Below are 21,984 nucleotides of genomic sequence, written 5' to 3'. Positions count from 1 at the left end.
ACACTCCTTTCAAGTGAAACAGCACTTCACTTGCACTTCCCTCAATTTAGTCTACTGCATTTGCTGCTCCCAATGCAGTCTCCTCTACACTGAAGAGACCAAACGCAGACTGGGTGACCGCTTTGCGGAACACCTTCAGTCTGTCTGCAAGCATGACCCAGACCACCCTGTCGCTTGCCATTTCAACACGCCACCCTGCTCTCATGCCCACATGTCCATCCTTGGCCTGCTGCAATGTTCCAGTGAAGCTCAATGCAAACTGGAGGAACAGCACCTCATCTTCCGACTAGGCACTTTGCAGCCTTCCGGGCTTAACATTGGGTTCAACAACTTCAGATCATGAACTCTCTCCTCCATCCCCACCCCCTTTCCAATCCCCCTTTTTCCAATAATTTATATTTTTTTAATATATATATATATATTTTTAATATATTTTTTTCTTTTCCCACCTATTTCTATTATTTTTAATGTATTTCCATTCATTGTTTCACCTCCACCTTTTAGCTCATTTCAATCTCTTCCTCCCATCCCCCAGGGCTATCTGTCACTTGCTCGTCCTGCTTTCTACCCTTAATGTCACCATTAGCACATTCTATAGCTAATATCACTACCATCAACACCCCTTTGTCCTTTTGTCTATGACGTCTTTGGCAATCTCCTCTTTGCCTCCACCTATCACTGGCCCTCTATCCAGCTCTACCAGTCCCACCGCCCCCACCTCAACCAGCTTATATTTCATTTCATTTCTATTTTTCCTTACTTCTGATGAAGAGTCATATGGACTCTAAACGTTAACTGTGTTCCTCTCCACAGATGCTGTCAGACCTGCTGAGTTTTTCCAGCTATTTTTGTTTTTGTTCCCTATCCTCAATGATGGGGGAAACATCAGTGCAAAAGATAAGGCTGAAGCACTCTCAACAATCTTCAGCCAGAATTACCGAGTGAATGATCCATCTCGGCCCCCTCCAGTGATCCCCAGCATCACAGATGCCAGTCTTCAGCCAATTCGATTCACTCCACGTGATATCAAGAAATGGCTGAAGGCACTGGATACTGCAAAGGCTATGGGCCCTGGCAATAGCACTGAAGACTTGTGCTCCAGAACTTGCCGTGCCCCTAGTCAAGCTGTTCCAATACAGCTACATCACAGGCATCTGCCCGGCAATGTGGAAAATTGCCCAGGTATGTCCTGTGCACAAAAAGCAGGACAAATCCAATCCAGCCAATTACGAGCCAATCAGCCTACTCTCTATCATCAGGAAAGTAATGGAAGAGGTCATTAACAGTGCTATCAAGCGTCACTTGCCTAGCACTAACCTGCTTACTGAAGCTCAGTTTGGGTTCTGCCAGAGCCACTCAGTGTCTGACCTCATTGGTTCAAAAATCTTAGTTCAACCATGGACCAAAGAGCTGAACTCCCGAGGTGAAATGAGAGTGACTGCCCTTGACATCAAGGCAGCATTTTACTGAGTGTGGCATCAAGGATTCCTAGCAAAACTGGAGTCAATGAGAATCAGGGGAAAACTCTCAGCTGGTTGGAATCATACTAGCACAAAGGAGGATGGTTGTGGTTGTTGGAGGTCAATCATCTCAGCTCCAGGACATCACTGCAGAAGTTCCTCAGGGTGGTGTCCTAAGCTCAACCATCTTCAGCTGCTTCATCAATGACCTTCCTTCCATCATAAGGTCAGAAGTGGGGATGTTCGCTGATGACTGCACAATGTTCAGCACCATTCGCAGCTCCTCAGGTACTGAAACAATCCATGTCCAAATGCAACAAGATCTGGACAATATCCAGGCTTGGGCTGACAAGTGGCAAGTAACATTCACGCCATACAAGCGCCAAGCAATGACCATCTCCAACAAGAGAGAATATAACCATTAACCCTTGACATTCAATGGCATTACCATCACTGAATCCCCCACTATCAATATCCAGGGAGTTACAATTGACCAGAAACTGAACTGACTAGCCATTTAAATACTGTGGCTGCAAGAGCAAGTCAGAGGCTAGGAATCCTGTGGTGAGTAACTCACCTCCTGTCTCCCCGAAGCCTGTCCACCATCTACAAGGCACAAGTCAGGAGTGTGATGGAATACTCTCCACTTGCCTGGGTGAATGTGACTTCAACACTCAAGAAGCTTGATACCATCCAGGACAAAGCAGTCTGCTTGATTGGCACCCCTTCCACATACATTCACTCGCTCCACCACTGACAAACATCTACAAGATGCACCGCAGAAACTCACCAAGGCTCCTTAAGCAGCACCTTCCAAACCCACGGCCACTACAATCTACAAGGACAGGGATAGCAAACACATGGGAACATCACCAGCTGGAAGTTCCGCTCCAAGCCATTCACCATCCTGACTTGGAAATATATCACCGTTCCTTCACTGTTGCTGGGTCAAAATCCTGGAACTCCCTCCCTAACAGCACTGTGGGTGTAACTACGCCACAGGGTCTGCAGCGGTTCAAGAAGGCAGCTCACCACCATGTTCTCAAGGGCAATCAGTGATAGGTAATAAATGCTGGCCTAGCCAGCGACGCCCACATCCCATAAAATGAATTTTTAAAATGCCAGCCCATTGCTACAGCAATTCAGCTAGTTCCATTCCCATGCCTTTTCCCTATAGCCTTGCAATTTTTTTCTCATCAGATAATTATCCAATTTTAATTTGAAAGCCATGATTGAATCTACCTTCACCACACTCTTAGGCAGTGATTCCAGATCTAACCCCTCACTGCATAAAAGAGGCCTCATGTTACCTCTGATTCTTTTGCCAAACCAATCGCTTCAAATCAGTGTCCACTGGTTCTCGACCCTTCCACCAATGGGAACAATTTCTCCCTATCTACTCTGTCCAGGCTCCTCGTGATTTTGAACATTTATATCAAATCTCCTCTCAGCCTTCTCTTCTGTAAAGAAAACAATCTCAGCTTCCCCAATCTACCCTTGACACTTAAGTCCCTCGTTCCCAGAACCATTCTTGGAAACCTTTTCTGCACCCTCTCCAATGCCTTCGCATCCTTCCTAAAGTATGTCATCTTGAGATCCATCACTTTCCTCACCGCTCACAATACTTCCAATTTTTGTGTCATCTGCAAATTTGGAATTGTGCCCTGCACTCCCAAGTCTAAGTCAATGTATAGCAATAAAGGAGTGCTCCTAATACTGACCTGGGGTTCCCCTGGGGGAACCTCACTACATACTTTCCTCCAATGAAGGCAAGTGTAGGAAAAGACTACCAACAACAACTCTTATTTTCAGGAAATGTTTCAGAATTTTTAAAGGAGATGAATCTGCTACTGAGAGCAAAAATATTGAGCATTTATTTCAAAACACACTGGATGTCCTGTTTACATTTTACAAATTGCAACAATGCCCAGAAAATTTTGTTCAACAACAAGCAATGGGTGGAAAGAATATTGGAGCCATAGGGAGCATACAGCATAGATTTTACAGGATGATAGCAGGGATGGGAAAGTATAGTTATAATGAGAGATCAGTCATCTGGTTTGGAGGCAATGATGAGATTAAAATGAAAAAAAATGCATTTATATAGTCCTTTCCCCACATGCCATTTCTGTACTTTACTGCCAAAGAAGTTCTTTTGACGTATAGTCACTTGCAATGTAGGAAATGCAGCAGCTAACTGACACACAGTAAGTTCCCACAAACAGCAATATGAAAATTTCCAGATAATCTGCTTTTGTGATGCTGATTAAGGGATAAATATTGGCCAGGGCATGGGGTTTAACTTCCCTACTGCACCTCTTCAAAATAGCACCACAGGACCTTATACATCCACCTAAGAGAGCATCATGAGGATTATTTCTGGGACATTGAGATCTACACAGCTCAAATGGCTTTCTGTGCTAGCACATATTGAACACCATGATGTCCACAGAGAAAACAACCTCCTGAAAGAACACCACAAACTGATAGCCAACAAAACACTCCCATTGACACAGGACCTGAAAAAAACCCCATGCACTTGTCTGAAATCCCATGGCCCCAACTGGAACACACTCCACACCCTGCAAAGTGACAACAGTCTCGATGGAAGGATGATGATGGCTGACTGCAAACATTACCACCCACAACCTGGTAAGGGAAAGGAGGCACTTGGAGAAGAAATTGGCTAAGTGACAGGAAACAGAGAGTAGTGATAAATGGTTATTTTTCAGATTGAAGGGAGGTTTATAGTGGAGTTCCCCAGGGGTCAGTGTTAGGATCCTTGCTCTTCCTGGTATATATTAATGACCTAGATTGTGGTATGCAGGACATAATTTCAAAACTTGCAGATGATACAAGGATTGGAAATGTTATCAATTGTGATGGGGTTAATCTTGAACTTCAAGAGGACAGACATGTTGGTGGGTTAGGCAGAGAAGTGACAGATGAAGTTCAATGCAGAGAAATGTGACGTGATTCATTTTGGCAGAAAAAATGTGAGACAGTATAAAATAAAGGGTGAACCTCTAAAGAAGGTGCAGGAACAAAGGGACCTCAGTGTAAATGTAATAGGTCATTGAAGATGGCATGTTGAGATAGCAGTTAATAAAGCATATAGTATATTAGGCTTTATTAACAGGGGCATTGAGTACAAGAGTAAGGAGATCATGTTGAACTTCTATAAGGCAAGTTAGGCCTCATCTGGAGTACTGCATCCAGTTCTGGGCACCATACTTGAGGAAGGATGTGAAGGCTTTGGAGTGAGTACAGAGGAGATTCACAAGAATGATTCCAGGGATAAAGAACTGTAGCTATGCGGATAGATTGGAGAAATTGGGAATCTTTTCCTCAGAGAAAAGAAGTCTGGGAGGAGACTTGATAGAGGTATTCAAGATCCTGAGGGACACAGGCAGGGTAAATATTGAAAATCTGTTCCCACTCAAGAGAACATTAAGAACTAGAGGGCACAGATTCAAAATAATTGGCAAAAGAAGTAAATGTGGTGTGAGGAATTTTTTTTTTTACCCGGGGGTGTTTGGAGTCTGGAACAAGCTTTCTGAAAGGGTGGTGGAGGCAGGTTCAATCAAGGTATTCAAAAGGAAATTGGATCGCTACCTGAAAAGAAAGAATGTGCAAGGTTACAGGGATAAGACTGGTGGAATGCTCTTTCAGAAAGCCAGTGCAGACTCAATGGGCCGAATGGCCTCCTTCTACACTGTAAAGATATTGTGATACTGTGACCATTGTCGTGATGTCCTAGGTTTCAACCTTGCACAAAAAATCTGGGCAATGCATCACCAACGAAGATGTGGCCACTTGCTCCACAAATGGAACATGAGGAACAGCTCAAATGGTGACTGTGGCCATCCAAATCAGATCATTGCCCATACACTGAACTTTTGCCCTGAAAGATCAATTCCTGGTAGCATCACAGCCATTCACACTGTCAGCTGAAGGTGTTGAATGGATTGTCAGCCTCAAAATCAAACTATAACTGTTTCCCCAGCCATACAAATGAAAAACATCTCATCTGAAAGACAGTACCTCCAGCAGTGCAGCTCTCCTTCAGTACTATACTGGAGCATTAGCCTTGATTTTTGTGCTCAGAGTCAGCTGAGAATGCAAAGACAAGTGGAGACTGTGGGCAATGATGATTGATCCCACCACCTCTCACATTGATCAAAGGGAAATAAGTTAGAAGTTTCCTCATATAGGGTTTCTGCAGTATGGAAAGTTTTGCAACAACGAGTTATTTAGGCAGAGGCCGTGGAATCTTAGAGAGAAAATCTGGATAATATTTAAAGCTTAAAAAGTATTAGGGCTATGGGGAGAGAAGGAGGCAGCGGAGTTAGTTTAAGAGTGATACAGTAGGGTTGGCATTGACACGATGGGCCGAATGCTTGAAATTTTTGTTTTGATAGTTGATTCAGCTGGAAATTTTACCTAATGGTAAATGGGAAAGCAGAAAGCTGATAATTGGATAAATCTTTACAATGAAGTCATGGTGAACCTGAGCAGTTGACCCCTGAGCCTGGAGCCAGAGCTCGAGTCACGTGCTGCTACCCCGGATCCTTCTCTGCTCTTGGAGTATCTTAGCGGGCCAGCGAACTATATTATTTACATTGGCAGTACAAGTGGCATCCAACCTAGAGGAAAATCTATTCATAAATAACTAGTAATAAAGTAACCTGAAATAAATATCATTTTTAGTCAGGATAATTTTACAGGCAAAAGAAAGGGCGACTCTTGAGCGAACGGTTGCGATAAAGACCGAGACAGTCCTCGTCTAACGAACTTGATGGCTGAAGGGAGGTGATGTAATCTGATTGACAGCTAAGGTGGCCAATAACCGCTGGCTATTGCGCCAGCTGCCCTGCAGCACGCGGCTTCTAACGAATCACCGCCGCCTGTGGGCGGGGAATCCATTGCAAGGTTCGGTTGAGGCGTTAGCGTATGTGGAGAGGTCTGCAGGCTGTCCGGGAAAGGTTTGCGCCCGAGAGTTACGGCGAAAATTATATGTAAAGTACAGGAGCTCGTAATTACTATAGGTGGAAATCGCGTCCCATTTATTCGGAGAAGACTTACGGAAGATGATTCGTTCATTAAGGTTGCTAAATACCTGAACTGCTTTCGTAACTGTCAGCCGGCACTGAGCATGCGCAACGCAACTGGAGCCTGGAACTGAGCGTACGCTGTGGAGAGCATGCGCAGTGGCCCATTGTTGACAATAATTTGGCCCTTACTCTAACCCCGCCCCTTCCACGTTAACCCCGCCCCTTCCCCGGCCAAGATGGCGGCAGGTGGCTACGCAGACTTGAGGGAGAAGCTTCAATCGCCTCACCGCGAGAAACAGCGGGCGGCCTCGGCGCCTTACAACGGCCGCAAGCGGAAACTCGAGGCGGAGGTGGGAGAGGCTGGTCTGCCAGGGCTGTGCGGCGGTGGCGACGAGTACGAGCACAGCAAATACCACAGCGACTACGACGACGAGCGGCAAGGAGAAGCCCGGCGGGTGAAGCAGGGCATCCGCCAGGTGCGGCTCTTCACCGCCGACCAGTGTACCCAGATCGAGACGCAAATCGACGACGTGGTTTCCCGGGCCGAGAAGGGCATTTACCGGGACCACACGGTGGACAGGGCCCCGTTACGGAACAAATACTTCTTTGGGGAAGGCTACACGTACGGCTCACAGCTGGAAAAGCGAGGTCCTGGCCAAGAGCGCCTATATCCCAAGGGAGATGTGGACGACATCCCCGATTGGGTCCACGACCTGGTCATCAAAAAGCTTGTGGATCACCGGATTATCCCTGAGGGTTTCGTCAACAGCGCTGTCATCAATGACTATCAGCCGGGCGGCTGCATCGTCTCCCACGTGGATCCCATCCATATCTTCGAGAGGCCCATCGTTTCCGTCTCCTTCTTCAGCGATTCGGCTCTCTGTTTTGGCTGCAAGTTCCAGTTCAAACCCATCAGGGTGTCGGAGCCAGTCTACTATTTACCTGTCCGGAGAGGCAGTGTCACTGTGCTTAGGTGAGTTGCAGGAGTAATGAGCATCGGTACAATTGATAAATATTTCAGGAGTGTAATCTCTCAAAAGTTTGAACGTCTTTTGCCCTGGCGGAGAGGTAGTGAGAGAGTTGCCAGGGTCAGTTCTTAGGTTTCTCGAGAGAAATATGACTTGTGCCAAAAATGAAGTACATGGAGGTGAAACAACCTTTCCAGTGTCTGTACCACTTTGTATAGTTTACATTTATAGTTGCTTGCTGTCAGGAAGATTTAAGTCTTGGAACCAGGGCAGTTATCTCATTCTTAGAATTATACAGTACTGAAAGAAGCCCTTTGAAATTGCTTTCCTAGTAATCCTAATACCTGCTCTTTCCATTTTTTTACATTCCTGACAATGCTTCAAAAGTTTTTCAGTGGCTGTATTCATTGGATTTGTAAAGAGAGGTCTTGTCTAACAATCCTAACTGAGTGTTTTGAGGCAGTATCTAAAATAGGCAGGGCATTATGTTTGAAAGGAATTGACATGATAGTGTGAAACTTTTTCTACTGGTCATGCAGTTTAGAGCAGAGGGCACTACCTAAAATTAGAGCCAGGCCATTCAGGAAAAAGTTAAAAGGTAGGAAATACTTCACGCAAAGAGTGGTAAAAGTGTGGGGACCCCACCCCCCATAACAGTAGATGCTACTTCAATAATTTTAAATCTGAGACTTTTGCTGGTTAAGAGGTTGGAGCCAAAGCAGGTGGATGGAGTTAGGGTATTGATCAGATGTCATCTTATTAAATGGCAATGGTGGCAGCACAGGCTCTAGAGGCAGGATGACCTACCCCTGTTCCTTTGTAAAATGCTTTGGACTCTTCTCTGACTATGAAAGGCACTAAATAAATGTAGGTTTTTCCACATATATCCAATTCCTTGATGCATCAAGTTCCAATATCCTTTTATGCGCTCCAAATTATAACTCAAGAAAATTTTCGTCATCTTTGGTTATTTTGTCAATTATATAAACCTATGCCATCTGTTTGTGTACCTTCCTGCCACTGGAAATAGGATAAATTGAGAAAAACTATCAAAATCTCTGTTTGGTAGAAGTATTCAGAATTAACATTCCAAATAATGTTAATGGAATTTTATTATGTCTGGTTTACATTGGTAATCTTGCTTAAGTCAGATCAGCATCATGTAAATGTATGCAATGCAATTGGAAGCGAAAATTCCAATCCCCAGCACACAGCAAGGTGAAAAGATAACACGCTATGCCACAATTCGGTTTGAATGTAGTTTGACAGCTACAAGGTTTTGATTTGGACACGTGGAGAAAAGTGAGGTTAAGCACTTCTCCCATGGAAAGGAAAGATTAGCAGCTGAGGTTTTGGGGCTACTTTGAACATCTGGTTGAAGAATGACTGGCAGGGGCTGGTGAGTAGATTGCTTGTCTGTATCTAGCCAAAAGAGAGACAAAATCAAACGGAGCTAGGAGAAGGAAGTAAAATGCTGAACGGGGCAAGGCAATATATATAATCGTCACCATTTTGGTTGCATACATTTGTTCCAATTCACCAATAAGCTTGCACACCTAGATGCACTGATCACTGACAATTCTGCCCTGCAAAGCCAATTTCCAGGGTTAGATTCTATTTTGTAATCTTTTGCACTTTGGTGTTTAACCTTCTTCATCCATGGATTATTTTCCCATGCGAATCTCATCTCATCATTGTTGATTAATGCAGTTCTCAATTGGCAACTTCTGATTAAGTTCTTCCATCTATTTAATACACTTTTGTATTTAAAAGTATATGCACCCTTATGAACTTTTGCATATATTTTCCTTGTTAGTGTTTCTGTATTGAATTAGCAGCCACTGCATGGGCTGTTCAAACTTTCTAAAAGCTTTATTTGCTAGACAAGTGTGTATCATATGAAATGCTAGTTTTCAAATGTGCATCTGCCATTCTTGTTTTTTTTTGAGGCTGTAACATGGACCGAAATATGGTCTGAGAGATGACTCATTCAGGATGTAATTATTTCAATAGAATGCTTCCTGAACTTTTTTTTTAAATGTTATATTTTTCTTTTGAAGCCTGTACTTCATGTATTGAGGACTATGGCTAGTAGGACTGTATCCAACAAATAAAATTGATTTTCTGTAGATCAAGTTTTGTAATGGGTTACGTGTTTGTATACAGCCAGCATGGACATGCCTGTGGTGTAGGGCACTACAGTAGGCACTCTGTTACAGCTCTGTAACAGGAAATTTGAATGGCCTGTGAAGGTCAATAATATTCAAACCTGTCTTAAATATTGAGATGACTACTTCAAGCAACGCATATAATTTTCCACACCACTCATAGGTTAATGGATGATTACAGTATCCGGTTAATATGAAACTTCATAGAATAAGGTGGTCTTGGTTTTCTCTCAGTTGAGGAGTGTGTGTTTAATTAAGAGTAGGAAGGAATCAGCCATTGTTTCCTTTGCTCACTGTCCTGGAATATACACCTATGAGTGTTGGGTGGAGACAGCATCTGGCTTGGCCAGAGTCCTCACGCTAGTTGTTGACACTGAACTCGCATGTGGTACAGCCATTTAGGTGCCATTAGTACCCTTAGGACTATTTCCTGTTGTGATTTGACACCTTTGAGGATAACTAAAAGTGTGAGGGAAGAAACTTGCATGCATGATTTATACAGTCTATATGCAGGCCTTGAGTGGTATTCCCTCAAAGCAGGAGTCTTGGATAGCTCTCTCCCTTACATGCCTTCCTTATGGAGAAGCATTAATTAATTCATTCCACTCAGCACCTCAGATTTAGGGAATAATTAGGATAAATAGAAAAATTGCTAATGTTGGAAATGAGAAATAGTTGTTTGATTAACCTGTAGATTTCCAACATTTTCTGTTTTATTTGACATTGGAAACTGGTAACAGGAATTAAAACAACCTGACTGTTACGCTCAAGGATGTGCAAATTGTAGGTAGGACTCTACAAACCACCAACTTGTGAAGCACTGTGTGCTAGAGTATTGTTCAGTTAGTGTGCAGTTCCTGTTCTGAAATGATTGCATTGATCTTTTGTGCTCTGCCCCTCCTCATTTTTTTTAATAAATGGGACTGGAGACTCTTGAGGAATAGTTTCCTTTAGATATGGAGTGGTAATGCCTGGAAACAGTGTACACTACTTGACGATTTGTCATTTTTTAAATTCTTTCATGGGACATGGATATCATTGGTTAGGCCAGCGTTTTTTATTGCCTAGTTGCCCTTGAGAAGGTGGCAGTTAGCCGCCTTGAACCGCTGCAGTCCATGAGGTGCAGGTACACCCACACTGTTGTTTGGGAGGGAGTTCCAGCTCTTCCCATTTTGGCACAAGCCCCAAGATGTTAGTAAGGAGGACTTTGCAGTGTCGACGGAGCTGGGTTTGCCATTGTTGTTTCCGGTGCCCAGGTCGATGTCAGGTGGTCCATCTGGTTCCATTCCTTTTTGTAGACTTTGCATTTTTATACTTCTGAGTGGCTTTCTAGGCCATTTCAGGGGGCACTAAGAGTCAACCAGATTGCGGTGGGTCTGGAGTTGAAAGTAGGCCAGACCAGGTAAGGATGGCAGATTTCCTTCTCTAACAGATCTTAGTGAACCAGATGGGTCTTCATTTCAATCAACAATGGTTTCATGGTAAAAATTACCAAAACTAGCTTTTTTAAAATCCGATTTATAAATATGGCATAGAATATGTTTGAAACTCTAAATCTAGTTGGCATTGTCTATCTTGTTTTGGTTATCAATCATTCTGGCACATGCTGGAGCTAGTTGCAGCCAGCCACTATCTCATTAACATAGCCTACACTGAAATATCTTCTTCTGTATACTCCTGGCTGCTGAAAGGACTCCGAGCTAGGAGGGTGGAGTCACTTGGCACTTCCATCCATGCAGCAGTTTCTGCTTTTTTTTGTGTGTCTGGCTGGCAGGAAGTGGTGTTAAGCAAGAAAGTCAGTCTGGCCTTTATCTTTCCTTTCCTCCCCTCCCCCAGCATGCAACCAGTGGTCCTGTCAAGAATTAATCAAACCCACTTAGTAGAAGCTTCAAGTTGGGGAGGTAAATAACTCTGAAAATTTAGCTCTTTGGTATGACTGACTGGGGTGTCTTCTTTGGGTCTGAAGGTGTTTGACAAAAAGCAAGCAGATTTCAACATGCCCTTGACCAACTTGGTGAAAGTGCATTTAATCTGTACTGTTTATATTTCTGAACAAATAATGTATGCAAATATATGAAATACTTCAATCAGTACAATGCAGTTGTGTGAATGCAGTTATGGATCAGTTGAGTTTTATTGGATATCTTCAGTGTGTTAGCAGTTAGGCCAACTTTGTTCTGAATATTGATATAAACATAGGTTGAATTCAAGTCATTGACACATAGGGGAAAAAAATGGAAGTGCCAGAGATTTGAAACAAAATCACCAAACACTCAGTAGATCAGGCAGGATTCGCACTGGAAATCTCAACTGGTCAGTTTGTTCCACAGATATTGCCCTGACCTGCTGTGGAATCACTGTAGAGTTGTGGTGAAATAAAGTAGGAAGATGTCATCACAAAAATTGAGAGTTTCCTTCCTATTTGAAGGAATGTGATGTTTTATGTGACATTGATCATACTTTTCATTGCCCCTCTCCATGAGTCCCCTGCCTTCATGTTCTCTCTCAATACCTCCCTCCATAAAAATACTTCTACCAATATTCACAACCACCACCTTAACCTTGCCATCTCACATGTCCTCTATAGTCCCACAGTTTCTCGTAGACAGGACCATCTCCAGTCACTTCCTTGTATACCTTAACACTTGCATCCTGCTTCTTTCTGTCCTCCCATATCCGGTCATAGCCAGAGAATCCCTTGTAATGGCTTCTCTTCCTGCTCCCTCACTGTTACCTCTGGAGTTCCCTGTGAATATATCCTTGGCTTCTCCTTATTTCTCAAACTGCCCCGCAGCAACCTCATCATAGACATGGCATCAGGACCTACATGGATGCTGATGACATCCAGCTCTACCCTACCATCACCTATCTTATCTTCTCCACCTTCTGAGAGTTGTCAGATCACTTTATAATTAAACATTGGGAAGTCTGAAGCTATTGTCTTTGAACCCACCACAAAGTCTGCTCCCTTGCCACCGATTACATTCCACTTGCTGGCCACCATCTTGGACTAAAGCAAACTATTGGCAAGCCCAATGTCCCATTCGACCCAGAGCTGAGCTTCTAACTCCACATCTTCTCCAACATGAAAACCACCTATTCGCACCTCCACAGTATTGCCCACTTCAGTCCCTGCCTCAGCATCTCTGCTGAAATTCTCATCTATGCTTATCTTACCTCTGGACTTGACTATTCCAATTCACTCCTGCCTGTTCTCCCACCTTCCACTCTCCATAAATTTGAGATCATCCAAAACTCTGCCTGTATCCTAATTCGCACCAAGACCTGTTCACCCATCACCCTGCTCACAGATCTACATTGGCTCCCAGTCTACTAACACCTTGATTTTTTTAAAATTTGCATCCTCTTTAAAATCCTTCCTCCTCTCTACCTCTGTAAGTTCCTTTGCCCTACAAGCCTCTGTAATTTTTGTGTTCCACTAACTGGGTTGCCGTGCACTGCCCTCCCCACCCTCCCAATCCCCACTTCTGGCTGCCATGCCTTCAGCCATATAGACCCAACTCTCTGCAACTCATCTATTAACCTCTCCATTTTCAAGATCCTCCTTAAAACTCATCCTAATATCTCTTCTGATGCGATTGTCAATTTTTGTCGAGTCATGCACCTATGAAGCACCTTGGGATGTTTTACTACATGAAAGGTGCTTTATAGAAAGTAAGTGGTTTTACACATTTAGTTCACCTTTTTTCTGCACTCTGCTTGCCTTTTTGCCTCAATGACACTTGGAGGCATAGGAAATGTTCTGTAATGCTGCCCTCCACAGGCTTGGAACAAAAAACAAAATCCAGATTCTGAAAGTCTTAAATAAAGATGAATGCTGGAAATGTTCAGCAGATCAAGGAGCACCTGTTGTGAGAGATGGGATAGCTTAACATTTGTTCTGTTGCAGAGTCATATGGACTTGAAACGTTAACTGTGTTCCTCTCCGCAGGTGCTGTCAGACCTACTGAGTTTTTCCAGGTATTTTTATTTTTGTTTTAGCTTAACATTTCATGTCTTGTGACCCTAGTTACAGCCTAGAAGCAGGTGATAGTTCGAGGATAAACAAGCACATATAGGGAAGGAAAAGAATAGTTGATGAAGTAATTAGGTCGTGAACAAGAGATGATTAAATGGCAGGTGATAGCATAAGACAAGGTAAGGCACTATAAGAGATAATATAGAAAAAAGACTGCATCTGAGACCCGGAGGGTTAAAGCAGGATGGAAGAGTGGGGGGAAAACAAGTAAAAAATGTCAGGCTCCCTAATAAACCAGCAGTATTTTGGAAGAAAAAGACTGATAGACATGGGGGTATAGACCATTTTCTTAGTCTTATTTCATCATTTTCTGCTTGGGGAAGACATTGGCCATTATGCTATTCTACAAAAGTTTGTGGCCATAAAGTTTCCCAGAGAAGTTGTAGTTTTTATAATAGGTTAATTATAACATACTTTGTCCTAATTTATAGGTAAGAATTCATGTTAATTTGTGATAAGTGTCATGTGATAACCTGACCTATATATTTTCCAAATCTAGTTTTAAAAATTAGAACTTCTTAATGAAAATGCGAAATGAATTAGTTCTTTGTTTAACCTTTTTTAATACTTTGACAACTAAGCCCTGATCTGAAGGTCAAAAGGTGGTGGTCTGCTCCCAGGCTTTTGCCAATCACTGACTTGGGGTACTACTTTGATTTGGGGCTACCATCTTGCAGACTGGATTTTAGGCAGGTCGGTTGTAGTTTTGTAGTTATTGTCGGGTAAAAACGCATTCTGCACTGGGTGTAATTATGCTATTAATGGGCACTTCAACAATGCTTTGGCTAAAGGGGACTTTGTTAGAGTGAGTGAGTAGCTGCTCTTATTGTGTGACCATTTGAAGATCTGATGCCAGTAATAGAATAATATCTTTGATCTCAGAATCAGAGTTGTGAAAATACAGTTCAGAGCATGACCAAATGAAAAAGCTTTGAAAATGAGCAACACCACCCCCCACCTTCCTTGCAGTATCAGAGTTTCAGAACACATTACTTGGTTTTCTTCTGGCTCTTCCTTTTCAGCTGTTACTCTTCCAGTACTAATATTTTATTCATGCACTGACAGATCTTGACTAGTGATGTGTGGATATATCTATCTGTTTATACCAGGAATTGTCAACAGCCAGAAGTTGTGTATCCATACTTTTCAGTACAGTTGAGAGGATGTAGAGATCAGTTTTCCATGGTTGCTGTGTAAACGGATAAAACACTGAAATAAATATCTAAATGCCTGTTTGAGGAGGTGGTCACACACTTGTTTAATACTGGATCCTGGCACATGGAATATGTAACATATAATTTATATATTATGTATATTGAAAGGCCCTTCAATGAGGTAAATAATAAACTCATGACTAAGGTCAAAATATGTGGAGTTGGGCTAGTAGCAGAATGGATAGCAGGCTGACTACAAAAAAAACATCAGAGCTCGGATTGGCAAAAGGTGGTAAAGGTGCTGGCTGGATTAGTCCTGAATTCCCTGTTGTTCACTGTTTGCATAAACAATTTGGACTTGGGAATCCGAAGTACAATTTCAGAATTTGTGGATGATACCAAATTGGGGTGTATAGTTAATGCAGAGAAGGACTACAACAAAATGCAGAAAGTGATAAAGAGTTCTGGTCTCCGTGTTTTTAAAAAAGATTGTCAAGCACTGGAGACGGCACAAAAAATGATTTCCTAGAATGATACCACCACTGAGTTGTAATACCTATCATAAAGGTTAATTAAGCTGAGGCTGTTTTCTCTGGAGGTTGAGGAGTGACCTGACACAGGCCTTCACGGTTATGAAAGGGTAGATGTAGAGAAAATGTCTCCACTTGCAGGCGAGTCCAGAGCGAATGATTATAAATATGAGAGTCACCAATAAATTCAATAGCGAATTCAGGAGACCAACTTCTTTATCCAGAGAGTGTTGAGAATGTGAAACTTGCTACCACAAGGCATAGTTGAGGTGTCTGGTTTTAAGGAAAACTAGAGAAGCACATGAAGGAGAAAGGAATTGAAATGTATGAAGATTTAGATGAAGAAAGGTGAAAGGCTCATGTGGACCATAAACACAAACATAGACCTACTGGGCCGAATGGTCTGTTTCTGTGGCATAACTATGATGCAAAACAACAGTGAGCTCACAATCCAAAAATGTCACCATCAGTGCTCTTGAAGTGCTGGGGTTTATCTTGGCAGGTACAGAATGGGTGGGAGGGAGCAATGTTTTTTCACTGCTCGATTGATCATTAAATGGGATTGATCATGTTAGATGGAGGCCTGCAGTTTGAATTGTTCTCTAACTTCTTAGCTGAATAGAAGTTGTCAGAGATTAGAAGTCAACCACTATAACCCATTTATTTATTTGGTATTCCTTTGAAAGGAACACTCTTAATCATTGTGTATATATTTGTAATTCAGATTGTAATATAATCACAACAGTTTTGCATTGTTCCTCTGAAATCTTTGATCCACTAAGTTGGCTTAATATCAAATTAAACAGACAATATTACCGGTTAAAGATAACTAGTACTTAAAAGGCAGTAATTCAGTTCGCTGGCTCTTATGTAATCTCTGAGACTGGTATAGAGTTTTCAGATTGTTTCAGGTTACACTGTTATCAGCTCTGGACTACCTCATTCTTTGCTGTTCTTGCCTTTCAAGATGCTCATTATCTTTAAGTCACATTCCAACTTCAGTACCTCCCTTGATCCCCTTTTGTTCTCATGCTCTGATTCCCCACCATTGATGGTTTTACATGCACCTGGAATTGAATCTGTTTGGTTCGCTCCAACATTTATATGATTTCAAGCTTCTTAGTTTTTTACTCCACTGAGCTGATGTTGCACAGGTTCCATATTATGTTCAACCCTGGGCTGACATTCCGACTCAACATCCAGCTCCTGCCTTCCATTTCTATACCAGGCCAACTTACATCATCTCATTTCCTTTGCTAATAAAACCTTCATCCATGCCTGCATTATCTTCATTATCAATTCCTGAAACGTTCTCTTCACCTGCTTCCATCCTTTACAAACATTAGCAAATGCAGAATTCTGGTTCATGTCTTCTTGGAAAGAGCACTGAGAGTTCATTCTCATCCAGTTCCTCTGGATCCTTGTGTCTCACTGAATCTACACCAGCATTCTTGTTTGTGTCCGCATTCCTTCACAATCTCACCCCATTTTATTTGATTAGTGTCAGCTGTCACTCAAGTGACACTGTGGGAGGCATTCTTGCATCTGAGTCATAAGGTTCTGGGTTCAAGTCCCACTTCAGGACTTGAGTACAGAAAGCCAGACTGACATTCCAATGCAATACTGGAGGTGCTTCTTTTGGATGAGACATTAAACTGATAACTGTCTGCCTGCTTGAGTGGATGTAAAAGATCCTGTGACACTATTGCAAGAACAGAGAAGTTATCCCTGGTGTCCTGGCCAATATTTATTCCTCAAATGAAATCACAAAAACAGATTGAACAATATCACGTGCTTAATTGGCTGTAAAACAGTTTGAGAAGCCTCGCTGTGAAAGAAGCCATTTTTTGGGTTTTTTAGTAATTTCCACACACTCGTCTTCTGACTCCAGATTACTTGCTGCACCTTTGGATGCAGGTCTTCAGCCACAAGTCCTTGAATCCTCTCCAAAATGTCTTTGCTTTGCAACCTCTTGCCCTGCATTTTAAAACCTCATATTACCCTGTTTAGGATCTTGTTTAGTCTTCCTCTTTCCTCTCCCCACTGCAGAATTCCTTGTGGGTGCTCCCCCTTTGTGAATTACATAGAAGTTATAATGTCAGCAGGCTATTTGACACAGCTACTCTATGTTGGTGATTATTCTACATGTCAGTAGTCCTCATCTTGTGTGCCAATCCTTTCTCCAGATCCTTGATTCAAGGTTCTTTCAATCTCCTAACCTATTCTTAAACATTGCCGTGGTGTTGCTTTCCAATACTGATTCTTAAATTAATTTCACAGACTCACGTCACTCTGTGTAAAAGAAGTTTCTCCTTTCTATCCTAAATCTCTTGCATTTCATTCTGGCAATGCAAAGCACACTGTGACATTTGTTTAAATTCAGATCACCAGATAAGTGTATGCCATTGATGGCTTGTGACACATTATAATCAGCAAAGTGACACAAGATGTCATTGATAGTGCTGTCAAGTGGCACTTACAATAACCTGCTCACTGACTCTCAATTTGGGTTCTACCCAGGATAACTCAGCTCCTGACCTCATTACAGCCTTGGTCCAAATATGGACAAAAGAACTGAACTCAAGAGGTGAGAGTGACTTCCCTTGACATCAAGGCAGCATTTGACAGAGTGTAACATCAAGGAGCCCCATTGGTTGGAGTCATACCTAGCACAAAGGAAGATGGTTGTGGTTATTGAAAGTCAAGCATCTCAGTCTCAGGACATTGCTGCGGGATTTCTCGGGGTTCTGCAACCCAGGCCCAACGACCTTCAGCTGCTTCCACAATGACCTTCCTCCATCAAAAGGTTAGAAGTGGGGGTGTTCACTGTGCAATGTTCAGGGCTATTTGCAACTCCTCAGATACTGAAGCAGTCTGTCCCATATGCAGCAAGATCTGGACAGCATTTAGGCTTGGGCTGACAAATGACAAGAAACATTGCCTAGCACTTGTGTGCATGAATGACCATTTCCAGCAAGATAGAATCTAACCATCTCCCCATGAAATTCAATGGCATGATCATCACTGAATTCCCCACTATTAACATCCTGGTGGTTACCATTAACTGGAAACTGAACTGGACCAGCAATATAAATACAATATAAATAAAGAGCAGGTCAGAGGCTGGGAATCCTATGGTGAGTAACTCACCATCTGACTCCCAAAAACCTATCCACAAGGCCCCAATTAGGAGAGTAATGGAATACTTCCACTTGCCTGGATGAGTACAACTTCAACAACACTCAAGAAGCTCAACACCCTCCAGGACAAAGCAGCCCGCTTAACTGGCACCCTATGCACCACCTTAAACATTCATTCCCCCTCCACCTTAAACATTCATTCCCCCTCCACCAATGCACAGTGGCAGCAGTGTGTATCATTTACTAGATGCACTGCAGCAACGCACCAAATCTCCTTTGACAGCACCTTCCAAACCCACAACCTCTACCACCTAGAAGTGCAAGGGCAACAGATGCATGGGGACATCACCACCTGCAAGTTCCCCTCCAAGCCACACACCATCCTGACTTGGAACTATATCGCCGTTCCTTCACTGTCACTGAGTCAAAACCCTGGGACTTCCTTCGTAACGGCGTTGAGAGAGTACCCGTACCACTTGGATTGCAGCAGTTCATGAAGACAGCTCGTCTTCACCTTCTCTTAGGCAATTAGGGATGGGCAACAAATGCCAGCCTTGCCAGTGATAACCAACATCCTGTGAATGAATAAAGAAAACACAGATTTGAGTACCAATTCTTATAAATTGTATTCATTTTAGGTGTTGTCACTGGAATAAAATGTACCATAAGTGAAAATGTTAGGAAGAGCCAGCAGCTGTAGTTAATCCATTCAAGAATGTATTTTGTAAGACATTTCTTTAAAAGTGCTGTGCCTTTTAAAAACATTCATTTAAAGACTTGTTTCTATTAACTTGACCAATTCTAATGGTGCAATTAGATTTCAATGTAGTACAAAATGCATTCATGCAGTATATCTAGTCAAATGTTGATACTCTGATACTCTCTTACCTGATACTTTTGCTTTGATTTCTTGTGTTGAAATGTTTCATTATTTCAGCTTCACATACATTTCCAAATAATAAATGACTTATTTCATAGTCTCAGGATTTTGGAATAGAATCTGTAAGGTCATCACGTTTTGTCTTTGGGGCTGTGCATCCTGTATTTTAGAGCACGTTTTTTCAAATTCTGACTCCTATATCTTTTCTGTATTTGTTAGTACATTCGTTCAGTTGGTTTTTACTGATGGAAAAGCAGCTTCTGTGCTTGTATCACTAATTTCCATTGGGTAACTGACTTTGCCTTTTGTAATTAGATTGAGGGATGTCCCAAGGAGCATGTCTGCATTTGCTTGAGGCCTCTTGGAGTGTATCAGCATTTACAACGGTTTTCTGGGAATGTGTTAGCATTTAAGTGGGGGTGATGGGTCTCAGAGTGTGTCAGTATTGAGGTAATTTGCCATATGAAAAAAATTAGCAGGCCGCTTTTTAATTTTGGTAAGTCATATTTTGCTGAATAGTAAGATTATACACTAAAATCCAGCAGTTAATGCTAGCTCAATCACTCAGCTTGCCTAAAGATAATGAGACCAACTAGCAGTTAAAAGTAATCTATCAAGCCTCAAGTTGATTTGAACTATCAACTTACTACTGTCTCTTTTTAGTTAGCTTTTTTACTGTTAAATGAATTGTATTGACCTTAAGTTCAAAACAGCTTGTTTAATGGGGATTGAAGGGAGATCTGATAGAGGTATACAAGATAATGGCAGGTTTAGATAATATAGACAAAGAAAAGCTGTTTCCATTTGCTGTTGGTACAGGAATTACGAGGCACATGTTTAATATTTTGGGCAAGAAACACATGGTCATGAGGGAAAATTTTTTTACATGGAGTGGCAATGCCCTGGGCCCCTCTGCCTAGGAGAGTGGTGGGAGTGGAGACTATCGATGATTTTGAAAGGAAATTGGGTGGGCACTTCAGGGAAATAAACTTATAGAGCTACAAGCATATAGAACACGGGAATAGGACTGGATTGCTGTACAGAAAGCTGGACTTGGACTAGATGGGCTGAATGGATGCCTCCTGTGTCATGATAACTTTATGACAGTAATCTTTTTGGTCATCTTGTGCAGTTTGCTATCCCCGAGTGAGCAAGGAAATATGCTTCCAGGCAAGTTACAACCATTCCATACTCATATTTCCCTGCTTCTGTACTTGTTTAAACACTGTTAATCTCTAATATCTTTTCAGTTCTGAGGGGTCAACGAGAAATGTTAACTCTGTTTCTCTCTCCTCAAATGTTATCTGATGTGGTGAGTGTTTACAGCATTTCTGCCTTTTTATTTCAGGTTTGCTTTTTAGAGTATGATGATGTGTTTTGTGAGTGGAAAGTGTACAGGTGCCCCAGGTGACTGTCCCCTATTTAGTTGGATATTTTCCTGTTTCCACCTCTTTGCAACTCATGCTGCTTGCTGAGCCTGTACAGTGGGCTATTTGTCCACAGAGAGCACCCCCAGTAGAAACTGATAGATTATGATCAGGAGGAGTGCTGTGGCAGACTTGCCTTCTCTGCATCCTAGACCCATCCCCATTTTGTGTCTCCTACACATGTTGAGGTCACCATTATTGTATCGTCACTGTTGGATCAGCTAAGTCAGCTGAAGCCAGGCTCAAACCTGGAACCCTCTTGATCTTCATGCACAGACACCATGCTCAGAAGTACCTTTGCCAACTGAGGTGTGGCAAGTGGAGGAGAAATGGCCACTTTTCTTGTCAGGCTGGGGAGAATTTGGTATCTCTCTTTGAAGTTGCCAAGAAGTGAAATCTTGGACTGGGACCTGAATTATGTCACTGATGAGCATGTTGGTGAACCAACCCACTGCAGACCATAGCAACACCTAAAAATAGCTAGCTCCCCGTCTCTGTTGCTATTTTTGTAATGGTAGCTTTCCCTCAATGTAACAGTCGTATTACTTGGCCAGAAGAGCAGCACTTGGAACAAATAGGCTGTTTTTCCTGTATTTTGGACAACAGGAAACATCTGTTGCCAAAAGAGACCCCCTTATCTAGCTGGACTATCGAAAGATGCATCAGCAGCTTTATGTCTACCACAATGTGGTAAGAAATTGTGCCTCCCAGCTAACTGCTCAGGCCTTATTATCAGACCAATATTCATCTGAGTAGCAGTGCCCCAATATGGAAGTTTCTGCTAACTGTTATGTGCCAAGTGAGTCTAATCTCAGCTCCTGTCTGCAGCTCTCTTACATCACTTTTGTACTGCTTTTCTTGGGTCAATCTAAACTCAGAACACCACTTCCAGAGAAAAGTATATCAGTGTTCCAAAGCTAATGGAAACCAGAGGTGTCATAGTGTGGGTGGGTTAGTGCCAGGCTAAATCGAGGGGGGAGTTCATAATGTCTAGTTGCTTTATCACTCGGTTCCTGCTTATATTTGTTTAACTATTTACTCCAGTAAGTTATCCCCCTCAGATTTTAAATAAAGGCATTGATTATGCTGGCAGCTCTCTATCATTCTGGAATTAGTGCATGTTGGTTATTCAATTTTAGGCTGAATGACACCCTCTTCATTGCA

General features: G+C 42.4%; 1 protein-coding gene across 1 annotated transcript in view; it reads left to right on the top strand.

The window, feature by feature from the left end:
* The first annotated feature begins 6,394 nt into the window (after positions 1–6,394).
* The window catches only part of alkbh5 (alkB homolog 5, RNA demethylase), a 36,116-nt gene continuing 20,526 nt past the window's right edge, over positions 6,395–21,984 (top strand). Inside the window, exon 1 of the mRNA XM_041207302.1 lies at positions 6,395–7,487. Coding sequence (XP_041063236.1) covers positions 6,751–7,487 — 737 coding nt within the window. The 5' untranslated portion in view covers positions 6,395–6,750. The remainder of the gene's footprint in view (positions 7,488–21,984) is intronic.

This window comes from Carcharodon carcharias, chromosome 15 (assembly GCF_017639515.1).
Source record: "Carcharodon carcharias isolate sCarCar2 chromosome 15, sCarCar2.pri, whole genome shotgun sequence".
Taxonomy (NCBI): Eukaryota; Metazoa; Chordata; class Chondrichthyes; order Lamniformes; family Lamnidae; genus Carcharodon; species Carcharodon carcharias.
Note: the sequence above shows the minus strand (reverse complement) of the source record. Positions and strands in the feature narration are given on the sequence as shown.